The following is a 25,026-nucleotide window of genomic DNA, read 5'->3' on the forward strand; positions in this document are numbered from 1 at the left end:
TTTGCGAGCGATTCGAGGCTCGGTTCGATTCAATTTATTTAGATCTCGAACCAAACGGAGGGTTTTTTAGGTTGGGTTGGGCGAAGTCCCCCCTCGTACAACCATTAGCCCCTGTGCTTACTCTCCGTTTTTTTCGCTCTTTTGGACGGAGGGGGGAACTCGTGCACGAAGTCTGCGAGCTGAAAATTCCACATGCGTTCATAGACAACGAGGGGCACTGCCCCGAATCTATTCTACTTGTTACTCGTTTATTCTTCGGCAGAGATGAGGAGTATCTTAGTCATTTTGTCCCAAAAAAAGCCGCTAATTTTCTGTTTGTTCAGCTTCTCCTACTGAAACCCGAACCAGAGCGATACTGTCTTTTGAAAAAAAAAAGAAAAATCAGTTTAAAATTCTGGAGTTTCGAGCTCGGAAGAACAGTCTCTCCTAGAAGCGCATGTCTGCAGAACTGATACCTGCCTCTGTGGAGTAAGACTGGCAGTAAAACGTAAAAACCCTAATCTGTCGAAACCGTACATGCAATGAATGGAGAAAGACTCGATTATCTGATTACTGGCTTACTTCGCTGCATTCTGACCCTGAGGTCGTATTAGACACCCTTTTGCTGCTTTACTCGAGGTGAAAATGAGATTGTTTTGTGCTCGATGGATGCCTTGGTGTTTGAAGTGGTTTCTCTCCATTTATTCTACTGTCTTGGGGTTAGCTTCTGGTTTGTATTTGGCTTGTGGAGAAGTGGCTTTTGATATTAGGCTTCCGTTTAATGTTTGTTGGGGAAATGTGTGGGGTTCTGCTGCATGGCGTCTGTTTTTGGTTTTCTGATTTTGTTGATGTTGGTTTTTTGATAAATATGACATCGGATAAGGCAAGCAAGGTTCAGTGAAATAAGGATGTGCATGCATGATATGTTGTGCCTAGTGCATAGACCGCTCTTGCTTTATGAGGCTTGTATTGATGGTTTGCATGGAAATTTGCATGTTCTATCTGAGTTATTCTTTTCAAAAGTGGTATTTTTATTCTCGGTGACGTCGTTGTTGTTCTCAAAAGGCATATAGCACACATGCGGCTGGATTATTCGTGGGTGATGGCTTACCATTTAATTTCCTGAATACTTGTCAAACTGTTTGGTGGAGCTTGAAGCCTCGTTTCTTAAAATCCTTTTTTTTCGATTACTTCCTGTCTTCTCATTTCTGCAAAATCGTGCTCCTAGACCACTTTGTCCTTGAACTATGCGCTATTTATGCTTCTTCTTTTTTTTTTTTTTTATAAACTACTTCACTTATAAAAATATTCAGGAAATACTTTTTTCACAAACACTACCTTTTTGTTCTTTTTGATTTTCAAACAGTGCAATTATAAGAATGTATATAGTCAGTGGATGGTGCTGGCTTTGATTCTGGTTGATATCTCAGTACCTTAGTTTGCAGGCCTGAAATTTAGTGCTTATCCTTCTTGGTCTTTTTACAGGTTTCAACATTGTCATCTTGGGACAGAATTCAAATTATAAAAATGAATGGTACATTTAATGGACAGATTTTGGTTGACAAGCTTGCAAAGCTCAACAACTCACAGCAAAGTATAGAGAGTATCCTTTGACATGTCTCTGTTTCGTTTTGATGTCAACGAGTGAGGATTAATCTGTGCTGGATTTTGATCTGTTTTATTGACCTTGTGCATGAATCAAGTGTCCTTGAAATCTATAGTTTTATTTTGTGTAGTTTCTAAACATTTTGATACTCAGATTAACCTATAGCAGAAGAGATTGCAACAGGATATCAACTATGAGCCACTGAATATGAAGATTGTGCTTAATATTTTGATAGCTGACCTTCAGCTCTTTGTTGATAACCTTTTATTTTATGATTGGTAAGTTCAGAGGCAGATGTTGAAGTTATTGTCTTACAAGAGCAATTACCTTTTTGAAGAACATTGTATTTGAGTGTAGCTTGTGGTCATTTATTAATGCATGAAACTACAGAACTCGAACAAGACTTCCATAAAATGAAGATTCATACAACATTTCAGAAGTTTCCTAAATATAACATTGCATAGGCATCTGTTTACTGCCAAAGGTTTTACCATCTTAGTATCATGAAGCCTAGTATAATTGACAACTGGGGAGGCAGTTGAGAAGCAATTGCTTGTTGTGACCCGGCTGAACTCCATTTCAGCCTAGCTTTTGTTTTTTCCTTGTTTGCCGTTTGTATTTCTTTTTCTCCCCCTCTTGTATTTTTATTTTCTTTCTCATAAAATGCTAAATTCTCAGAATAAAAATGAATCATGAAGCAGTCCTATGATAGACCCATAGTTTGTCTGATAAAATCTTGTATGTAAGTTTGTGATTAAATGTTTCAACTATTTCCAATAAAAGATACCCGAGCAGCCCTTTATTTGGTAGGTAATTTTGATGAAGCTACCCAAGTTTTCGCCCTATTCACCAAGGATTATTTTAGCTTGAAGAAAATATTTGTAGATTCTACTGCCACTGTTATTGTGGCAATGGCATTTTCACTTCTGGTACTACTGCTCTAGAGATTTGTAAGAGGGGATGCTAGACTGCTTTGAGATTTGTAAGAGAGGATGCTCTCTTGCATACATCTATTTGATGTCTAACAGGATCTAATTGCCAAGACCAGTTGGTTGCTGGCTGTAAACCTCCAAGTGTCAATTAGCTATTTTGCTGGTTGTGCCCACTAGTCTTTAATCTATTTGTTTTATTTACTCCATACAAAACTTTTTTTTATATGGCCTCTGAAATTTTATAGTTAGAGAAGAAAGAAATGCTGAGAGCTGAGTTGAAACTAATTGATGATTATACCGGTTCTATATGGTGAAGGTGGAGAGGGGGAAAGCTAGCTGAAGGTGATCCTGGATGATACTGGAGTTCTTCTTCCAGCTGATGCTGCAGTTTCTTGCTATTTTTTGCTATTTCTTGCTATTTCATGCTTGATACCTTGGATATTTTCTTAACTGTTTGCTCCATACTTTTTTCTTACACGAGCTTGGCAATATTGTCCTTGACAAAATCAAGCTCTCTCCCATTGGTGTATCTTCCACAGGAAGAAAGCAAAACAAGTTGTGGAAACATGGGAGAGACAGTTCCACTGTTCCCCACGGGAGCAGAGAATATCTTTTTTATATCTTGCAAATGATATTCTGCAGAATAGTAGGCGGAAGGGTTCAGAGTTTGTTGGTGAATTTTGGAAGGTTCTCCCAGATGCTCTTAGTGATGTAATTGAAAATGGTGATGATTTTGGAAGAAATGCTGTGTTTCGACTGGTATGTGAAATTAGTTTGTTGTTCTAATTTCACATTTGATTTTATGATCTTTTTGCTCAATACTGTCAAGCATCAATTAGTTTTTGTAAATTTAAGTTGCTATTCCTGCTTGTGCTCTTGTTATATGTTGTTTTGGTATTTGGAGTATAGTTGATGGAGTTCTCTTTGACTTAAAAATTACATGATTGGTTATAACATTTGGAATTTGAACTGTTCAAAATTTCTGATACAGACTTTCATACTTACAAGTCGACTTCAGTTTTTTAAGGGACTCTTTATTTTGTTGAGCCAATCTTTGTCAGGCTTATCTTTCCATTGTTCAACTTATTGGTTCATTATAACTTTACTGGCAACTGAATCTTCAAATCATATTCCATGAAAGGCAGTTAAGAGAGCTGGTGAACATTGGCTTTAGGGTTTACATTACAGATATGCCATTGGGGGGGCTTCCTGAATCTTTTAACTGTATGGGCATTTTGTTATACTTTTTCCTCTCTTAATCTTTCAATGAAGGCTGTTGGCCAAAATTGGGTATGGGGTACTTATTTTTTGTACTTTTCAACCCTTCTTTGTTCTCTATATTAAAAAATCCCAAAGACATTAAAAAAAATACAGGTGGTGTTATAGACCTGTCCTGACCCGTGTCTAAGTGGTTGTTCCATTTTGGCCTATTCAGTGTCGACTACCTATCTTCCTTTTCTGACATTACTCCAGACTCAAAGTTCTATGGCTGCCTAAAATCCTGCTCTGCGTTTGTTAATTTGGCATTGGGTATGATAATATAGTCCTGAAAATGCCTTTACAGTGAGAAGAGAGAATTTAAGAGAGAAATCCCGAAGGAGACATGTCACAAAGAAAAATTAAAATAAAAGAACTATGAAACGCCAAAAGTTGCTCACTGCTGAAAAAAAAAGAAAAACAAGGAAGATACAGAATTAATGAAGAGGTCAAACTTGTGCTGACAACAAGGTGTTGCCTGGAAGCACCACTCCAGGCCAAGGAATCAGTTATCCTATTGGTGCTTTTGGGGTATGCAACAAGGGCAGGGCAGATTTCCTTTCAAATAAGAAACTCCAAGCAGTGTCCCAGTGCATCTTTTTTCCATAAGCCCAGCTGACGGCGACTGCTGAATTCCCCCTCAACCACGAGTGGGGAAGCTGAGTGCTCAATGAAAAATTTGGATGCCCTGAATCGGGGTTCTTAACTCCACTTCGGTTGAGTTGCACTCATTTAATGGGACAGAGAGACAAGGCAGTTAATACCATCAGTGTCTCTAATCACACAACCACCACCATCAACGTATGAAAATGTTGATAGCAGAATCCTGGAACAGGGTAATTTCCCAGTACAATAAGCCTGATGTTTGATCTAACATCCTTTCTTTGTCTCTGATCAGAAAGGAACGGAAGGTGGGGCAAACCTCATACTTTTACATCTTCTATTTGTTTAAAATAGAAAGATAAAAGGGACAAACTTGGTATTTAAAAAATATTTAAAAAGAACTGAATCTAACGGTGTGAAATATTTTAGTTACATGACAAATTTTGGAAGAATGGCAACATGGCCGTATGTTAAATAACACCACTTCATAGGGTCATGTAAAAATTATCAAAGAACTTTTGTAAGAGGAAAGCATAAGGAAGCAGTTGGAATTGTGAAGCTTGTTATCAAGAATTTCTGTTTGTCAAGGTGCTAAAACATCTTTCTTTCTCTTTTTTTTCTTTTCTTTTTTTTTTGGAAAATTAAGTGCTAAAACTACCTGAAGTGTATTTTTCTACAGTGAGTTGAACAACTTCAATCAATCAATAGTAACTCCTATCTTCATTTTATTTTGACGAAAATCTAGTTTTCCACCATATCTATCACTATATAATTTGGGTTTTATTGAAGTGTCCATTTGATTTAGTGCTAGTCCTATTTCTTGCTTGACCATGTTAGTGTTTGTATACCATGCAGATTGATATATGGGAAGACAGGAAGGTGTTTGGCTCTCGTGGACAAGTCCTCAAGGAAGAGCTGTTGGGCAGGAATGTGGAGTACAAGAGCAGAAATGGGAAAAATTCTAGCAATGTCCTGGTAAATGTTTTTTTTTTTTAATGAAAATTGATCTCATGCAGTCTGCTTGTTTCTATATGTTTATGTTTTCGTGTTGTTCAGAAGCCATCAACTGGAGCTGCACTTGAAAAGATTGTTTCAAGTTATGAGGCTGTCTATGATGGGCCTGTGGAAGAAGATGCTGTAATGGCAAAATGCAGAACTGCCATTAGCTTTGTTGTGAAAGTGGAGAAGGAAGTAGGTGATTATAATTCTGGTATGTAAAATAAATTACTTGGAAACCCTGTCTATTGGTTATTAAAAATCATCTTGTTCCTCATTCCTTTAAAACTGCTATTCATGAGCATGTATATAACTTGTATGTGTACCACTAAGTGGGTAATTTTCTCAATGCTTTTATGTGATGATAAAAAGAACGACCCATCCCAAACAGGTTGCTGTCCTCCTTAGCAGTTGGAAAACTCTGCCTATAAATGTGGAAAATCAATTTATTCTTTCTTGTTTCATCATGTCTAGTGTTTATTTTTTTTTCTGTCTATTTTTCTCTAATGGGTGTGTTTTTTTATTTATCTTCAATTCCTGTTTTAAACACTTCCAATGATGCCTATTTTCAGCTTGCTGAACTCTTGAGTGATACGAAATATTTATGATAAATTTGGGCCATATTGTTACATTGTGTTAAGTACATAGATGCAGGTATGAAAATTCCAAGTTTACAGCCACTGTATTGCACTTGAATCAGGGAAATAATACTTTATTTATGTCAATGTAGTGTATGATGAAACTTATGAATCACTTGGGTTGACTAGAAGCTCTGGAGAGTTGGCCAGCTGGTTGTGCCTACCATGTTTCTTTACATTATTGCCTGGGACTTATTCAATTATGTTGTCATCTCAAGGATAGTTGTGATAACAGTAGGATGGTTTTGGGGTGGGATTTGGAGAACCCAATCCCACCCACTAAAAAACTAGCAAAACTATCCTGCACCCCTGGGTTGAAATCTGCCCTGTCCACACTATTGAAATATATATTTTTGGAATATCATATATATACTCAAAATTTCAATTACCAAGTTTTTATTAAATCGTAAATTAGTAGTACATTCCACAAAATATCTTTTTTTAGAATTATTCCTTAACATATCTTGAGAAATAAATCTACCACTAAAGAGTTAAATACTATTTATCTACACAGTAAAAACACTTATATGCCCTTTTTCTTAAAAAGAATTATATGCCATTTGTTGTATATTTGTGTGGTGACCGTACTTGGACACACAAACTTTTTACCTCCAAAAACATCCCTTAATGTAGGTTGGAAAACAAACCTTATACTTGTGTAAAAGGGATAGGGTGGGGCAGGTTTCTCATCTAACTTGCCTCACTGCTGCTTCGAGGCTGGTCTAACAGTTACAAAATGAGAGAATGTCACTGTTGATGGGAGCTATTAATATGATATGACATTTGGGTCCTGACGTGACATGCCTCTTAACATGGTGGATTATCTAGGACACATAGGATTAGGTTTTCATTCATGATATGAAGTTCAATAGAGATCTTAAGCAGCTCATCTACTTGAAACAAGCCCTTTGGCGCCTGGCTTGCATCCAGCAGTCATATGTTATCTTGGCACAGCCATTTTATTTTTTTCATTGTCAGAGACCATAGATGTCTACATTCTCTAACACAATGCGTACTTTTACTTTCTTCATCTACCAGCTGCATTTTATGTAAATTTTTCTCTGGGTTTTTAAGAGTCTAATTTTTCAATGGAGAGCATTTGAATGCATTCATGTGTTGTGCATTTTGGTGAGGAAAATTTATCTACTTATGAGTCATGGAGCAAAGGTAAAGGTAATGAGCTTCATTGATATACTTTTTCTAATGGGGCACTTCCTATTGACATGATAAATGTGCTCTCCAATATGATGTCCATTCCAATATATGAATCTTGGATTCATTTTGCAAATGGACTCTAATTCACCCTTTTCTTACTAAATTTTGTATCATTCCCAATCTAAGGACTGCAAGGTACTGTACCATTCTTTAGTAGGTTTTTGACCCTCGGAGATTGAAATCTTTGCAACACTTATTTGCTTTCTCATGTCTGTTTTTTTAAGAGTACCCTAACCAATCTGTACCATTCTTTAAGAAGGGTTGGTCATTCTACATATTCTACATGAGTTTGTAGGAATGTCAGAAAGCTTGAGTGAGTGTTAGGAGTCTGTGGTCCAGAATACATCTTATTCTGATATGTAATCCGGGAGATATGAAATTTTGAGTTATAAGGAGCATTTATGTAATCGGACACAAAAGTCACTTAAGCGTGAAACAGTAGAAGAGGAGGACAATTTTTTACCCCCATTGAGTGTAGAACAACACTCTTCTTTTCCCTTTCTCTCTATTTTTCTTTTTTTTTTCCTTTTCTTTTACAAACGTATATTTTTACATAGTATCAGAGCGGTGAGATCCTATTGCAGAAATTTTTTCAGGCTTTCATTTTTCTCTTCTCTAAGTTACAATACTCTAAAAAAGAGGAGTTGCAAGATTTCTAAGTTAGTCCAAAATGAATCAAACATGAATTACTCCCCCATTACTCCATTCATTCGATTAGGTCGTTAGTCCAAAATGATCTCCTCTTCATTTGAATCACGTTAGGTAATTTTCTCAGGCAAAAATGAGGGAATCATGTTTCATACCTATTTTGCAAATCATTCACATGAATCGCGCGGGGACGCATTTCTCCCTCCCCCGAACAATTTTTTTTCCCTCATTTCGCTCAGGTCTTCCTCTCTCTCGGCTTCCTCTCCCGATTTTTTTTTCTCCCGCTCGGCTTTTCTCCCTTCTCGGCCTTCCTCCCCCGATTTTTTTTTCCTCTATCTTCTCCCTCTCGGCGTACCGTTGGAGTGCTGCCTTCGTCGTCGTTGCCTGTTGGCCCGTCGTTGTCTCCTGCTTGTGAGGAAGACGACCCATCGGGGTGCTGTGAAGAAGAAGAAACTGGTTTAATTTTTCCTAAGTTAGGAAAAATTAAACCAACGTCATAAAAATAATAATTCATATTTTTTATTTATAAAATAATTGTTTTTATTTATTCAGTATATTCATTTTGTAATTACTGTATTAAATTAGTGATTTAATAGTCATAATTAAAATATTGTTAAAATAAACATTTGATAAATTATTTTGGTTTAATTATCCCATTCCTATAATTAATTAAACCAATGGTTTTAAATTTTGTGGCAATATATTATTAATTAATAATACATAAAAAATATATTATGTTATTGATAAAATAATATATTTATTTATTATATTCATTTATTTATTACTGTATTAAATTAGTGATTTTTAATGTTAAAATATATATTATGTTATTAAAAAAATAATTTATTTATATATTATATTCTCTTATGTTATTTTTTACTTTACTTATTTATTTTTTATAATTTATTCTAGTCACATGTAATTATTATATTAATTTATAATTAATTATAATCATTAAGTAATATAATATAGTATTTCATCAATTAGTTTATTAATATATTTTAATACTACACATTAAATCACTTATAAGTGTAGTAACCATGCTTATTTTGGTTAATTATTTGTTTAGGTGTATTGTCTATTTAAGTATATTACAAAAAAATACTCATTCTCTTGTTTATATCATATTTTTCATTTTGGGGCACTAACACTGGAATCTGTTTTCCAGTGCACTTGAACTCGTCTATACTAACACCCAAGATGAATTGAAATCTTTACTTCATTTCAAGTTCAGTGTGGACTAACCCAGGGGGGTTAGTCCAGCATGAAGTGAGATGAATTACTCCCGCATTACTTTGTTCATTAGATTAAGGGGTTAGTGTACAATGAATTTCACTTCAAGTGAATCACGTCAATTCATTCGCTCAGGCAAAAAAAAGGGGTAATTTGGATTCCGACCTGTTTTGCGAATTAAACAATTGAAGCGCGCAGGATGCGCGCGTTGCTCCTTCCCCTCCCTCCACCGGCCTTCGTCCCTCTCCTCTTCCTCTCGACCTCCGTTGCAGAGCACGGGAGGCTGAGCCTCTGTCGCAGAGCCTCTCGGCCTCCTGGCTTCTCTTCTCTCTCGGCGTACCGTTGGAGTGCTGCCTCCGTCGCCGTTGCCCGCCGCCGTAGTCTCCCGCCGCTGAGGAAGACAACGCGCGCCATGAGGAAGACGATGGTTTAATTTTTCCTTAAAAGGAAAAATTAAACCATCATGATAAGAATAATAATTTATATTTTTATTTATAAAATAATTATTTTTATTTATTTAATATATTCAATTTATAATTACTATATTAAATAAGTGATTTAACAGTCATAATTAAAATATTTTTAAAATAAATATGTGATAAATTGTTTTGGTTTAATTATCCCTTTGCTATAATTAATTAAACCAATGGTTTTAAATTTTGTGACAATATATTATTAACTAATAATACATAAAAAATATTTATTTATTATATTAATTTTTTTATTGTATTAAATTAGTGGTTTTTAATATTAAAACATATCTTATGTTATTAAAAAATAATTTATTTATTTATTATATTTGCTTATGTTATTTTTTATTTTTATTTATTTATTTTTAATAATTTATTCTTGTCACACGTAATTATTGTATTAATTTATAATAAACTATAATCATTAATTAATATAATATAGTTTTTCATTAATTAGGATATTAATATATTCTAATACTATACGTTAAATCACTTATAAGTGTAGTAATCATGTTTATTTTGGTTAATTATCTGTTTAGGTATATGTTATATTTAAGTATATTATAAAAGGTTACTCATTCTCATGTTTATATCATACTTTTCATTTGGGGGCACTAACACTGGAATTTGTTTTCCAGTGCACTTGAACTCGTCTACACTAACACCCAAGGATGAGTTGAATCAGCTTCCAAATGAATTTTGCATAGATACTCCATGAACTAACTTCTAATACATTGTTTTATCTTTAGGTTCATAATTGCCCTCATTGTGAAGATCATTATCAACCTTCATTGGTGTATATGTTGGTTTAACCCCCAATAAACCATATTCCTATAGCATATCAATAACAAACTCTTGCTTTACTCCGAGCAACTTCTATTCCAAGGAAGTAATTGAGCGAATCTAGATCTTTGGTTTGAAAATGCTTAACCAAATGCTCCTTCACTTCTTTAATTGCCTTTTTATCACTTCATAACAAAATAATGTCATCAACACACACGACTAACACAACAACTCCATATGATCATTTCATAAAGAATAATGAGTGATCACATTGTCTTCTTGCGAACCCAAAGGACATTACTACCTAGCTAAACTTATCAAACCATGCTCTAGGACTCTACTTGAGTCCATAAGTTGTTTTTTTTAATGTACACACTTTCTCAGTCTCATCCTGAGCAATATACTGTGGAGGTTACTCCACATACACTTCTTCTTCAAGATCAACATACAAAAAAACTTTTTTGATATCTAACTAAAACAAAAACCATCTCTAATTCATTGCGACAGATACAAGAATTCTAATTGAGGTCAATTTGGCAACAAGAGAATCTCTCAAACACATGTACTCCATAAGTCTGAGTATACTCATTTACCACTAGCCTGGCCTTATACCTGTCAATTGAACCATAAGTATCGTATTTGACAATATATACCTAGTGGCAACTTACAAATGCAGCATCAGGAGGTGGATCAGATAGTAATCATATACCTCGATCATGTAACACCTCCATTTCAATATTCATAGCTTGCTTCCACTGAGGAAACATCAGAGTATCTTGCACTGATAAAGGAATAGTATAGGAGACAAAGACATTGCAAATTTTTGAATTTACTAGAAAGAGAATCAAATGACACAAAATGAGAAAAAGGATGTTTGGTCAACATAGGGACACCTTTTCGAAAAGCAATGGGAAAATCTACATCATTTACCTCAGGAGTTGCAAAAGAAGAGGATTCAAGCATTGGAGGAAGAGAGAATTTTGGCTGGTGAATTGAGAGGTTTCGGTTGTTGATAAACCTATCAAGGGCTTTGGCATTGCAAACTAGGTATGGGGATAGGAACATCCTCCACAAAAATAGGAGCGATAATACTTGTATCAACAAGAGATGGAGTTGACACCTTGTCTAACCCAAAAAAGAAGGAAACATCCTCAAAAAATGTCACATCAATAAGTACAAATGCTCTTCTAATGGAAGGACAATAAAATTTATATCCTTTTTGAGTACGAGAATATCAAAGAAATACGCATTTCAAAGCTCAAGAGACAATTTATAACGAAGAACCAAAAAGGTGTACAAAACACACATCCAAATATACAAGGGCAAAGAGAAAACAAGTCACCCTTAGGTTTTAACAGTTGGAAATGAATTATTCCTCCAAGTATAGATGAAGGCATCATGTTTATAAGAAAACATGTGGTAAGTACTACATTACCCTAATAAGATTTTGGCAGATACATATGTGCTTGGAGCAACTTCTAGAAGATAACATTTTTTTCTCTCTGCCACTCCATTCTGTTGTGGAGTGAACGCATTTGACAGAAAGAGTTAAACTTTTGATTCATAAACTTTCACCCATTATTAGTACGAAATATGCGGAAAGAAGCATCAAACTAAGTTTTTATTTCATTATGAAAATTCAAAAAATACATTGAAGACTTCTAATTTCACCCGTAAGAGAGATGCATCAGAGTAAAACATCTGAAATCATCAATTAAAGAAGCGAAATACTTATAACCAAAAATACTGGTAACTGGACATGATCCCCATACATCAGAATATCCAATCCCAAACAACAACTAATCATTGTTTGACTCAAAGGAAATGACATCTAATTATGCTTCCCAACTTGACATGATTCACACCGAAACACCAAGCTAGAAGATAGATCTAAAAACAACTCAATCAATTTTGTTGGTGAAGGATGACGTAGGCCCAAAAGCCATTGGAATAGTGACCAACAACATGAAATACAAAATGTCTGCTATGAGGAGCTTTCTAAGTGATAAAGCCCTTCTCTCTCACATCTTGAACCAATCATCCTCCTCGTCTTGAGACCCTAAAACATACAATGAGTAGGATAAAAAGTTACTGAACAGTTCAAGGATTTTGCAAGTTGACCAACAAAAGATTTATAGGAAACATTGGAGCAAATAACACTAACTTTAATGACAAATAGGATGTAGGCCGAAACTTGCCTACTCCATAAATAGGAGAAACAAACTCATCAGCAAGAATAACTTGTTTAAAGGAAGATGAAGGACAAAAATTCATGAAAAGAGAGCATGTACTTGACAAGTGTGACGATGCTCCTGAGTCAATAAACCAGGAAGAAATAGGACTCACATATAGGACAGTCATACCTGAGCCAGCAAGAGAGATTGTAGGACGTGTAGGTTGAGCTATAGCTGCGGAGGAAGATAAGAAGGTCAGCTGAGCTAGTCGCTGGCTGAATCCCATCAGGAGCCCCTGGTACATCACCAACTGCTGGACTGAAATTTCCTCATTGATGTCCTAAATAGTAGAGTTAGCCCATGTTGGTTTGCCAAACTTATCCCAAAAAAATGATTAATATGCCTACAATATACGCTATCAATCACATCTGGTCTCACCTCAGCATCTACCACGGCCTGAGCTATCTCGACCTTGTCCTCTACTACCCTCTCCACATCCTTTGAGTAGTTTCTAACTGACTCAACACATGCTGATTATTGAAGGTAGCAGCCTCAACACCTTTTGTCACCTTGCTACCCTATGATGTCACAGTAGATTTTACACTCATGTCCCTATTGAACGCATTAGTAAGTGAAGTCACATCATTTGAGGCAAATAATTGTGCTCAGTCTGCGCCATATATGGACCCCAAACCATCCAATAACTTTGCTACATAAATCTGTCCTTATGCTTCTGAAGCTCTTTTTCATCAATAGCAAAGGGATGGTAAATACTAATCATCTCCTAGAGCACACTTTGCAACTCACTAAAATAATCGATGATTGTGCTTTCACCTTTTGTCAAGCTAAACAACTTGGTATACAATCCTTAAATTCTTGACAGATTACTTTCTTAGGCATATATCTATTCAAGAGAATTCCAAATTTCTTTTCGTATTTACAGTTATAATCTGACTTTTGAGCTTAGATTCCATGCTATTTCAGTAACCAAGTCATTATTTGACTGTCCTCTACTTCTTAGTCATCAATTATTGGGATAGGAGGATTATCTCTAAGATATTTAGTCTTGCGCTTGGCACTAAGATAGATCCTGACTTGGAATAGCTTAAGTAATTCTGGCCATTTAAATTTTTCAGTGGTAATAATTATATCCCTTCCATCCCATTTCTTCAACTGGGGTAAACACTTCACCAGAGTCAGCCATATTAAACCAGAACAATCAGATTTTACAAAAAGAAAAAACACCAAAAGCTTCAACGCAATGTCTGTGCAGGTTGTGGCCCCCACACCAGAGTAATTATGGCAATGAGCAACTTCCCAAGCAGTCCCACTTATTCAATGCAATATACAGCAGGTATAATTGCACTCAATGTACCAAAATTTGTCAACAAGATGGATGATATCAGCATCCAGAGAGGTGATGCAGGCACCTACACAGGTCTGGTGACCTACGCAGACAGTATTTGGGACAATTCTAGATGATACAACAGCTCATACATAGTTGACATAGAAGTGCTCAATTGGCAGTTAAAACCATCAACACTAGAGATTCTTACTATACTTAAAAGGATCTCCTGAGAAAGGATATTTTTTTTAGCCTCGGTCATTTACAGATAAAAGCTTTTTTAGATGCAAACTATAGAGGGTCTAAACTGGATACAAAATCTACTAGTGGATATTGTGTATTTATAGGTGAAAATTTAATTAAGTTGGAGAAGTAAAAAACAAAATATAGTGCCCCCCTCAAGTGCAGAAACAAAGTATAGAGCAATGACTCAAACTGCAAGTGAACTAATGTGGATCAAGTTTGTTCTCAGGGAGTTGAACCTATAGGTCACAAAACCTATGACCATGCATTGTGATTACTTGGCGGCCATTCCATTGTAAACAATCTGTTGTTTCATGAGCGAAATAAACATATAGAGGTTGATTGTCACTTTGTTCGAGATGCTATGATAAAGGAGTTGTCACTTCCTATGTTCGGTCAAATAATCAACTTGGTGACATGTCTACCAAAGTCTTGGGTAAGCATGATTTTAGGACATTTCGTAACAAGCTGGGGTTTTTAGACATATAAGCTCCAATTTGAAGGGCAGTGTCAAATATTAAGTAAAGGTATTTTGGTCATTTTATATATTCTACATGAGTCTATAGGAATTTTTTTTTTTTTAAATGATGCTGAATTTTATTATGAGAGCTCAAACGAGTAGATTGCACGAGGGAAAACCTTCCCAAACAATGAGAGATTGCTGGGAGGTTCCGAATTTTGCCAATTTATCAGCCAAAGAATTGGCTGATCTAGGAATGAGGTTCTAATTACAATGAATGGATGACACAATGTCAGCAATACAATCAGTGATTGGCCAGTGGCGCCAAGGAGGGGAGTTTTCTTTTGAACACCAGCTGATGACAGTCTTTGAGTCACCTTCAATAATCAGCTTGCCATGTAGTCACTCTTTAAAGATTTGGAGGCCGAATAGAAGAGTACTCACTTCAGTAGTATTTGAATCAGCAATACCCACCGGCCCTGCATAGGATAGAATAGGTTCTCCACTGCTATCTCTGAAAACACCACCAGCTCCAGTCGGCTCAAGACAGCCTAAAACACTGCCATCAAAATTGAGTTTGATGCAGTTGTAAGGGGAGGATCCCAGGTCGCCATAACCGGATTCCTACAGGGGCCCACCATGTGCGCGATCAAGCCCCAATTTTCTCGAAGGGAGATGCCCGATAGAGAAGCAAACTCCTTCCTTGAATGTAGCCAGTTCAAGATAAGGCCCACTGCCTGAGAAGCTATATTATCCGGGTTGCTAGCATTGGAGTTGAATCTCCGGTTATTTCGATCTAGCCATATACACCATAGGACATTCGCAAGGCATTCCAAGAAAATTATCTTGCCCAACTTAGGAAGGCGTATCCCCTTAACCATCTCAAAGGTGCTGAAAAAGTCCTGATGTAACCCCATTTGGAGACCAATCTTCTGAAATATCTTCATCCAGACTTGCCATGAAAAGTCGCAATGTAAGAGAACATGTTGGACTGTCTTGTCGCACACACCACAAAGGGGACAAGTGCGATCGGGGGCTGTGAAACCTCTTTTATGGAGGTTGTCAGAAGTGAGGATTTGTTCCATGATGGCCGTCCTCACGAAGAATTTGATTTTATTAGGCGTTGATAGTCTGTAGGAATGTTAGAAAGCTCGACTGATTTTTGAAGTCTATGGTCTAGATTACATCTTATTCTGACATGAAATTAGTGAGATGTGAAGGTTTGAGTTATAAGGGGCATTTATGTATTTGGACACGAGAGTCACTTAAATGAGAAGTAAATAGAAGAGTGGGACGATTTTTACCCCCTATGAGTGCAGAATAATGCACTCTTATCCTCCTTTTCTCTCTATTTTTCTTCTTTTACCCTTACAAATTTTTATTTTTACACATTCCATCCTATAATGTGGTCATGGAACCGAGGGTCAAAAAGTATAGTAATACTTGATGAAGACGTTCTTTGCTCATATCTTGCCACTTTTTCCTCCATCATGTTCTTTTACGGAGCATTAACTTTGGAAGGTTTGATTTTGTTGCTAAGTCTGAAATTATTTGTTGGCTAAATCTGTCATGAGATTTTGTTCCTCTGCAGTTAGTTTTTCAATGTCTTTGTTTTTCTTGTTCAGGGAACCCTCCTGTATTTGTAGAGGAGCTGCAAGGGCAACATCAGGTGCTAAGAGAATGCATTGAACAGCTGAGAGTCGCTGAATCATCAAGAGCAACACTTATATCCCATTTAAAAGGAACACTTCAGGATCAGGTTTGTTTGTCTGCCAACTTTAAGAGCTGCAGTTTCCATTCTTTCTTGTTGCATCTTTTGGTCCCTCTTGGTTGTATTTGTATACATGTGTCCACATGCTTGCGCTCTTGGCTTCTGTCTAACTAAGTCTTCATAATGTTCAGGAGTACAAGCTGGAACAACTACGTGATCAACTTCAGGTAATTACTGAAAAATTGCTTTGGCAAATCAATGCATTAATTTAAGGAAAGCTTTTCATGTTGAAAACACTGGCAAAGATGATTATATAATTGTTCAAGAAGAAGAATTCTTGAAGTTAAAAAAATGTTTGTATTAGATTATTATAATTTCTATTTTTAATTACAATCTTCAACATCTTAATGTCTTTTAAGTCTTATTTCAATGTATTTGATGGATAACTGAATGTTATTTGTTATGTCATCCTGTTTTATTTGATTTATACACCTGCTTGACTTACTGTTGGAAAAACTCACCCTTCCCCTTTTTACATGGATAAGGCAGCCTGCTCCACCCCCCTTCTTTCCTATTTTCTCTTCTCTCTCCCCTTAACATCTGTTTTTCAAGGCAAACAAGTAGAAGTCAGGAGAGGAGGGTGCTCCTCTCAGTTCCCTCATCTTTTAGCAGGAGAGAAGGAGATGTGTGGTAGTCCTTCCCTTTGTTTTGATAATAAAATTAATTAGTTTTTATTTTTAAAATATTGGTAAAGGTTATATAATATTTCACATGTCTATATAACCTAACAGCTATGCCACTTTATCCATTAAAATTTTAGTCCTAGAGCCCCCGCATTTGAAAATGCTGCATCCACAAGGATCGCATTTACCCCCCCACCCCCCCCCCCCCCCCCCCCCCCCTTAGCATTTATTGCTCTCTTTTCATTTAAATAAATTTGATCACTATTAAAAAGAGATCATAATTGAAGACTTCTCATCTTTAACTACATAAAGGACTTCTTATCAGCTTATGTTCAGAGAACTTTCCTTCCCTATGTAGCTAGTACTAGACACATGTGTGAACCTCATAAACCTTGTTTCTGTCTGGACTGCAAGCAACTCGTATGCAAGGGAATATAGAGCTCTTTAATTTTCTCTTGTTTTATCTTTTGGTTGATGCTTTTGATCATGGAATGAGTTTGACTGAATTGGGGTTTGTTTTCTATTCTGGTTGGACCGTGCTGCTATGTAATTGACAATTATGAAGGTCAATGTTGTGTGTATTCTATCATTGCAACAAAGAATGGTTCTCCACTATGAGTGATGTATATATACTTTTTGTATATTCTTCGAGGAACCAAAAAGGTCAGGTTGGAAAGAATTAGAGATGGGTTTGTTGCTATACCTGATTAAAGATGGTTTTGATGTCAGCTTATGACCAGTGAACGAGTAGAGGTCCTTTTGTGATTTATCTCATTCTTAGATTCTGGTTAATTATTGATCACTATGCTTTTTAGATCAGCTTCTTTTGTTTTTTGCTTCACCTTGGACTGATTGATATCAATTTGGCATCAGTTTGGTTTGAAACAAATGTGTCAAGCTGATTGTGGACCTCTATTGTATATCTTATTTTAGCATCCTCAAAGTCGGAACTCAGTTCTTGCCTGGCATTCTTATGTTTTCTCTGAGAGGCCACTTTATCTTCAGCTGATCACCATAAAGGAGCTAACATTTACGACATTTTTCAGGTCGCTCAGTCTCGGTTTGACCAAGCAGGTAACATCTGCCAGCAGATACTGAATACTAACAACGGGCAGCCGCTATCTGACCATAGGCTACACGAGGCAGCCCCCACATATCCCGATTTGCCTCCCAACTTTGCTCCAGAAGCAACTACTGCTGGTGTTGTTGAAGAGAAGAAAGAACTGTCAGCTCCGCCAGTAATGTACACACAAAAGTTGTCGGCGACAGAGAACCCTCTCTCCGAAGAAGACCACCGCAAAACAACAGCAGCAGCTGTGGCAGCCAAACTTGCTGCATCAACTTCTTCTGCCCAGATGCTCAGTTATGTCCTTTCATCTCTTGCATCAGAAGGTGTTATCGGAAAACCGCTAAACGAATCTTCCTCCATGGACTTCCCTCCTGAGAAGAAACCCAAACATGACAATGGTCCTTCAGCATCTTATGTGCCAACTCAAATTAACCCTCCCCATCCCAGCTACCCACATCCAGACTCACTACAACACTCAATACCTATCATCTCAAGCCCACATCAGCTGCCGCTTTCAACATCGTTACCCAATTCACTTGCGCCGCCAACCATGCAGCAGCCACAGCAGCCCCCTCTGCCACCTCTTCAACCTCCGCCTCCACCTGGCCAGTTTGTACAGACAGCTGGACCTATGACTAATGTTCCTTTCAGTTATGGTTCTGTAACTCATCATCTTCCACCTGGTTATGCGATGGCCGGAATGCCCCTGTCTAGCGTGCAACCTTATCCTACACCTCCAAATCAGTTTCCAAACGTTCAAGCATCTGACAGTGGCTTCTTTAACCAGCAACCTTTATCAGCAACTCCACCTATGTCCCGGCCATGAAAGGGCTCTTGGGTTGCTGGTGATTGTGCAGACCAGTGCAGGTGGAGGGATACCTTATTAAACGAGGGGAGACGGGAGTGGACTGGAATTGACCATAGAATCACTATGATTGTATATTATTAAATGATAGAATGTTCAATGTATTGCTCTGGAGAGAATTGCTGTTTACTGTCAAATTAAACTGGTGCAGTTGATTTGTCTTTTCACAAACGAGAATACAATTGAAGCCTAAAAAGGTTTATCAGGAGGAAAGTTGGCTTTGTTTGAAAGCCTATTTTTGTGACTATCCCTGGGTTGCACAAAACATAGCCGAGTTAACTCAGGGAGATAATTACCTTCGTCTAAGATACAAAGACCCGAGTTGGTGAGAATTTGCATGCAAATCTGAACTTGAAACCAACATCTTATATTAAAAAATAAAAAGTTTTCCATATGATTACTGAATCTTAGGAACTATTTGTGTTAATTAGCCTTAATACAAAGCAGTGGTTTAAGTCTTGAAATGGTCAGGTGCACCACATTGAAAATGTTTTTTAGCCTTGTAAGACCTAACTCTTTTATTTTTTAAGTGGAGGCCTCTGAACCTCATCATGGCCCTGACCTGAAATGGGTCTTCCATTTCTTGAGTCAACATGTTAAAGTTCCAGTGGTCTGGGGACTTTCATCCACATTCTGGGCCATGGAGATTGAAACTCTTACTTGGAGGAATAGTTTAATCCCTAAATCTAAAAGAAATCTTTGCATTTAATACCCAATTAGAGGAGATTTTTCCATTTCTTCTCTAGGTCTGAATTTTTTTTAATAAAAAATGATGAAATTACACTGTCCAAAGGCCAAACAGTACAAACAAGTCGAAATGGTCCAACCCCATTTGTAGAATGCAAGAGAGGAGTCCTCCCATCCACGCTTCTCATCTCTTTCATGACAGGGAAGAGCCTCCACCATTTCAAGCAGTTCAGTTGGAGGGTGCCAGCCCCTTCCTCTAATCAATTGAACCAGAACTAGCCACTTCCTTTAATTGGTGATTTTAATGAAAAAAACAACAGAATCTAGCTTCCAAATACCTCATCCACAAAAGACTCATTCTTTATTTGAAGAAAGAGATCAATTTTTTTCTTTTCCCTGTCCTACTTTTCATCAATGGAAACAAAAGACCAAAAGAATCATCCAAATAGAGAAGATAAGATTGCAGTTACTTAACTAAATAAATACTTCTCTGTTAAAAGTACATCAGCCTTGGTACATTGAGAGTAGATAGAATTAAATAACTCTAATTCCCATCAACCAGTAACCCAGAAAAAGTTACAGAAACCAGAGAAGAGTACCAGTCAATAAAATAATATCATGTCTACGTCTTCTTTGTTTTCATATCGATGTCTAATGAAAGCAATTAAAAGCCCAACATCTCAAACTCAAAATGTCCAAAACTTTTTCCTAAACATAGCTAGACAAATGCCACAGACAGCAATCTTATTCCATCTTACCATCCTAACTTCCCCACCATTTACACTTCCTCTGCAAACCCAAAAACAGAGAAATGTGGCTTACTCCAAATGGGAAAAAACGCACCCTTCTCGCAGAGTCAGTGTGTGGCAGAAGAGAAAAGATAAAAAGAAAGAGAGAGAGAGAGAGAGAGAGAGAGAGAGAGTGAAAGGAAAAAAGAAAGATGCCTGATCCGTTTCTGAAATGAAATCTGTCAAAATCTTTTAATGAATCTAAAGGGGGGGGTGGGGGGGGTGAAGCTGAAGCCTGTGAACGAGAGAGTGGTGGCAAAAGACAGTCAACCAGACAAGGCTCAGCCGCTAATCCCAGAAACGGCTCTCCCCAGAAAAGGAAGCACGAACACAGAGAACGATGAACTGAAACCATGCCGTCATGTCTCGAGTTGAATCACAGAAGCAAGCTTTTCCATGTACTCTTTTTTTATTTGGGGCAGGGGAAGAAGAGGGGGAGAGCGTAGGGGGGTCGAGGGATTAAAGAAAGAAAAGCGTAGAAGAGGGCTGAGGGGAATGATTATGGAGGGGGTGCGTCAGTGCATGCCCAACAGACTCTGAGGGAGACCAAAAGACATTTGGTGCAGACAAGAGCAGGGACGCGAGGGCCGAGGAGGGCGGCTGGAGAAGGTGGGTCCCTACGCGCTGCAACGACTTTTATCGCCGGAATTCGCCGCATCCGTATCGCCACTCCTGACGGATTCCGGCCAGGGCCCTGTCGGGCCTAATCACGGAAGATGCCGGGAGAGAGAGAGGAAGGGAACGAGAGCTTTTTCTCTGCTCCACGCGCCCACGCCTGCGACCGCGAGAGCTCCTTACGTCTCAAGATTCTGAACAGTTCCATTCGGGGTAACGGCAGATTCATGCCGGTAACGAGAACATATCGGCGAATACGGCCGATTCGTATTGGTTTTTAGGGTGTAAAAGCTACAGGATTTTGATTTTGTCTCAGTAATTTTATTTTTGTGATAGTAATAAAAATCAAATATATTAATAAAGATGAATCAATTATTAGAATATGATAAAAATAGAGGACTCATTTAAAATATTGATAAAAAGACAATATATTTTACTAAAAATTAAAAAAAGGGAAAAAAACTAAAAAATTCTAAAAAAAATAGAAAAATATTAATAAGCTTTATTAAATCCAGTCCCTTGTTTAGTTCTTAAATCTCTTAAACCGAATGGTGTGCTAATGATCACATTATCTAATCGGGTTTTGTCGTTAAATAATTTGAATTGAGAAAACTAATTAATTAGAATTTAATTTAAAGAAGAAACTTAGTTGAATTTCTCTATTTATTTTTTAACTAATTTATTTTAAACTTGATTCAAATAATAAAATAACTAATTTCTCATATTAATATATTAATATTTAAAATATAAATTAAATAAAAAAATGTTACTAGGAGAGGGAGGTGTTATTCACTACTCTTTCTTAAAAAAAATTAAATTTATTTAAAAAATAGTAACTAAAAAAAACTTCGATCGATTGCCATACGTCGAGTAGATTGACCGGACTTATTCGGGTTGATGGTTGAGACAGAGTCCGATAACATAATCCTAAAGAAGAGGTCATGTTCCATGGGTTCCTCCTAAAAAGGGAAGGGGCACATTTCATGACAAATTAAGGAGAAAGTTAATATTTTTTAATTTTTAATATAATAGGGGGAGGAGTGTGGAGACAAGGGCATTGGGGAGAGGGTAAAGGCCGCATGATCCCAAATTCCCTTCCTAAATCCCATATTAATAATAACGAAGGGGAGTCCCACCCGACGACAGACACAATACAGGGCTATGAGCGCTTCCGATTTTTAAGGCGTCATCGTGCTACCGTAACACGCGACCCGAACCCTTCCCAATAGCTTTTCCGCCGCGTCCTGTTCCCACGTGCCGCTAAAGCGCCTTCCACCCTCCTCCAACATCATCATTCCCACGCCCTCATGCTCCCACGTGCCCTAACCCGCTCGTGCAACTTTTCGCTTCAGAGGCCCATGGGACCCAAATTGCTCAACCAATGGGAAAAAGTAACTTTTGTATGGACTTATCTACTGAAAGGCCCATGGGACCCAAATAGCTCAATAAATGGGTCCATGACAACTGCTTATTAACTAAGATTCCGCATTATGTCACTCCCGCGTCAGCACCACTGTCTCGTGACTCACCCTCATGGACCCATCAACCACCCATGTTTCAGAATGATCGACGGTTAAGATCTGCATTTAGTTGGATACGTGGAAGGATAAGATTTGCGGAGGCTTTCAGGCCGGAAGCCGACAATAAGGACGCCGACAGCCGTCTTTTTACCAACACTCCGCCCTGAAAAAGCCTGTCTTCTGTCCCCAAATTTACTCTTTTACAGTTTACTGCTTTTTTTCTTTTTTTTTTTAATTGGGCAGATTTATAGATAAATTATAAATTTATTAATTAGAGAAAAATCCCACTCCACCCTCGCTCTCCTTTTTCACTCTGCATGCGCTGACGACCATGACAACTTATATACTTGTTTTTACTAAAATACCCTCCAAGTCAAATGAATTATAAAATAATCCCTTTGCTGCACCTATAAATAAGTCGCTCGCTCTGGTCAGGCATCACCCAGTACGCTCACGCTCCTGTCGTCTCTCTTCTCCTTCGACTTTGTTTTGTGACTGAGATTAGTTGCTTCTTCTTCTATTGATATAGAGGAAAAGGAAGAGAAATTAGGGAAGAAAGAGAATGCATTACCAGACGTCTGGGGGGTCTTGGGGGACGTACGTGACGGCGGCGGCGGCGGCGGGAGGGGGCGGAGGGGACCCGCTGGAGAGGGTGGAGAGGCTGGCGAGCGAGAACGCGGTGGTGATATTCAGCGTCAGTACGTGTTGCATGTGCCATGCGATCAAGCGGCTCTTCTGCGGGATGGGGGTGAACCCGACGGTGTACGAGCTGGACGAGGATCCCAGAGGGAAGGAGCTGGAGAAGGCGCTCATGCGCCTTCTGGGGACCTCCTCCGCCGTCCCGGTTGTGTTCATTGGCGGTAAGCTCGTGGGCGCTATGGATAGGGTCATGGCTTCTCACATCAACGGTACCCTCGTTCCTCTCCTTAAAGAAGCCGGCGCTCTTTGGCTTTAGCCCCCGCCCCCTGCAAAACACCATTAACAATTCATCTTTTTGTTTTTTCCTTCTGCTACCGATGACGCTACTAATGATGATGCTGATGCTGAGATCGATTATAGATAGAGAGAGATAGGTAGAAAGGGGTAGTGAGGGAAATGGGTGTGGTTTGTTTTTTAGTACTCATCCCCTTGTCTCATCCATTTTGTCATACACATGGAGGGCTGATTTTAGTTTCTTCTTCGTGTTTTTTCTTACGTTTCTGGTGTTGGTGTTGGTGTTTCAGACTTGAGAGAGAGAGAGGAAACAGAGATAGAGAATGTAATTCGCTCGCTTCTTTGTATAGAAAAAGAATGAAAGAAAAAATCCAATTCCTGTCGTTTCTTCAATCGTCAGCGCGTTCTTCAGTTTTTCACCTCTTCTGCTTCCATAAATTATCAAGGCAGCAGCCACAGTACTCGTCGGAGAATTTCTGGCAGGCCGACGTTAATGGGGTGGCCACGTCACTCTGAAACTGTCTCGAGGCCGTACGAGGAATGTGGGTCCGCTCTGGTTATTGTCATGTCAACACGTGGAAGGAAAGTAACCACGCGAAGCTCCAATCGCGAGGGGCTGAGGGGAGGGCGACACGTGGTACGAGAATCGTGCGGCGGGAGGGGCGCGGCGCAGGGGAATGTCTCCCTGCTGCTCCGGGTTTTTTAAATTAGTTTTAAAATTTTCATCCAATTTAATGCGATAAAAAATTAAATATTTGAAACGTAAAAGAAAAAAAGGAAAAAGAAGAAAAAGCTGCGTTGATATCCCGTCGGGTAAGAGCGTCTTTGGTGCGTTTCACACGTCATCTGTTCTGACGTGGACAGCAACTGGTTGAGTGGACTAGTTGATAGCAAGTAGATGTTTGGGCTTGCTGCGCCGGCCCATTTAATGAATTTATCTAAACCTTATTTGACAAAAATAATAAGCAGATTTTCCTGACCTGTCAATATCCGATATATCCATAAAGTTACCAGGGGCTTTAAACGAGAACCTCATCTGGATTGGCCCTACACTGACCTTGACCCGGCCCAACTCAATCCTTACCGGTCATGGACCCAAGCAAATCATCAAAAAGGGCTAAGGTTTTCTTTTTCCTTGATCCTAGTCACTTTACGGCATTCGGGCTATTATCTGATCTTATTAAAACTTATCCTTAAGAAGATATTCGTACATTTGTGGCATTAAGGAAGGTATCAAGGAATCAAATGTGTTGTATAAAGGTGAGAAGGTAAAGAAAGAGAAAAGGAAAGAAAAGGAAAAGCAGAGGAATGGCTGAGAATTCAGGTGTGTAAAGGCAAAATCCAACGTATGATGTTCTTAGCAGTTCAAAAACATAAGCAGCTTTCTTTCCGTTGTTACATAAATGATTAGGAAACAAAAGATTCAAAAGTGTGGCGTTTGGGCCATGTTTTGGGTTGAGAATCTTCTTGATCTAAACCACTTTTGGAAAGATTTGATTAATTTATTAGATTCTTTTCATCCAAGCATATTGCCTATTTGGACTTATTGATGGCTTTCAGAGCAAAGTTAAAG

The 25,026-nt window shown here is 38.0% G+C and overlaps 2 protein-coding genes across 4 annotated transcripts; both read left to right on the forward strand.

Moving 5' to 3' along the window:
- The first annotated feature begins 84 nt into the window (after window positions 1–84).
- On the forward strand, window positions 85–19,114 carry LOC137962604 (uncharacterized). 3 transcript variants are annotated; one of them, XM_068809571.1, is made up of 8 exons: window positions 85–618; window positions 1,465–1,582; window positions 3,029–3,276; window positions 5,233–5,352; window positions 5,434–5,587; window positions 16,208–16,341; window positions 16,485–16,520; window positions 18,023–19,114. In XM_068809571.1, the coding sequence occupies exons 2-8, from the start codon at window positions 1,507–1,509 to the stop codon at window positions 18,869–18,871; spliced, it is 1,617 nt and encodes a 538-aa protein (XP_068665672.1). In that variant the 5' UTR covers window positions 85–618; window positions 1,465–1,506; the 3' UTR covers window positions 18,872–19,114. The 3 variants fall into 3 exon arrangements, with proteins under 3 accessions (XP_068665672.1, XP_068665674.1, XP_068665673.1); XM_068809573.1 differs by having other exon boundaries at window positions 5,437–5,587; XM_068809572.1 differs by having other exon boundaries at window positions 85–583.
- Window positions 19,115–23,082: 3,968 nt separating this feature from the next.
- Window positions 23,083–23,846, forward strand: LOC137963031 (glutaredoxin-C1-like). Its single transcript, XM_068810212.1, has one exon. The coding sequence runs from the start codon at window positions 23,083–23,085 to the stop codon at window positions 23,473–23,475; it is 393 nt and encodes a 130-aa protein (XP_068666313.1). The 3' UTR covers window positions 23,476–23,846.
- The last annotated feature ends 1,180 nt before the right edge of the window (window positions 23,847–25,026 follow it).

Source organism: Aristolochia californica, unplaced genomic scaffold (assembly GCF_029961685.1).
Source record: "Aristolochia californica isolate CCGP_79_NKW_82.1479 unplaced genomic scaffold, dmAriCali1.0.hap1 SCAF_4, whole genome shotgun sequence".
NCBI classification, from domain to species: domain Eukaryota; kingdom Viridiplantae; phylum Streptophyta; class Magnoliopsida; order Piperales; family Aristolochiaceae; genus Aristolochia; species Aristolochia californica.

Bases quoted from the DNA above. Each gene is read 5' to 3' on its own strand.
- LOC137963031 (XM_068810212.1), top strand. From the start codon at position 23,083: ATGCATTACCAGACGTCTGGGGGGTCTTGGGGGACGTACGTGACGGCG.
- LOC137962604 (XM_068809571.1), top strand. From the start codon at position 1,507: ATGAATGGTACATTTAATGGACAGATTTTGGTTGACAAGCTTGCAAAG. The intron at 3,277-5,232 runs GTATGTGAAATT...TATACCATGCAG, and splicing joins GAAATGCTGTGTTTCGACTG to ATTGATATATGGGAAGACAG. The intron at 5,588-16,207 runs GTATGTAAAATA...TTTCTTGTTCAG, and splicing joins AGTAGGTGATTATAATTCTG to GGAACCCTCCTGTATTTGTA.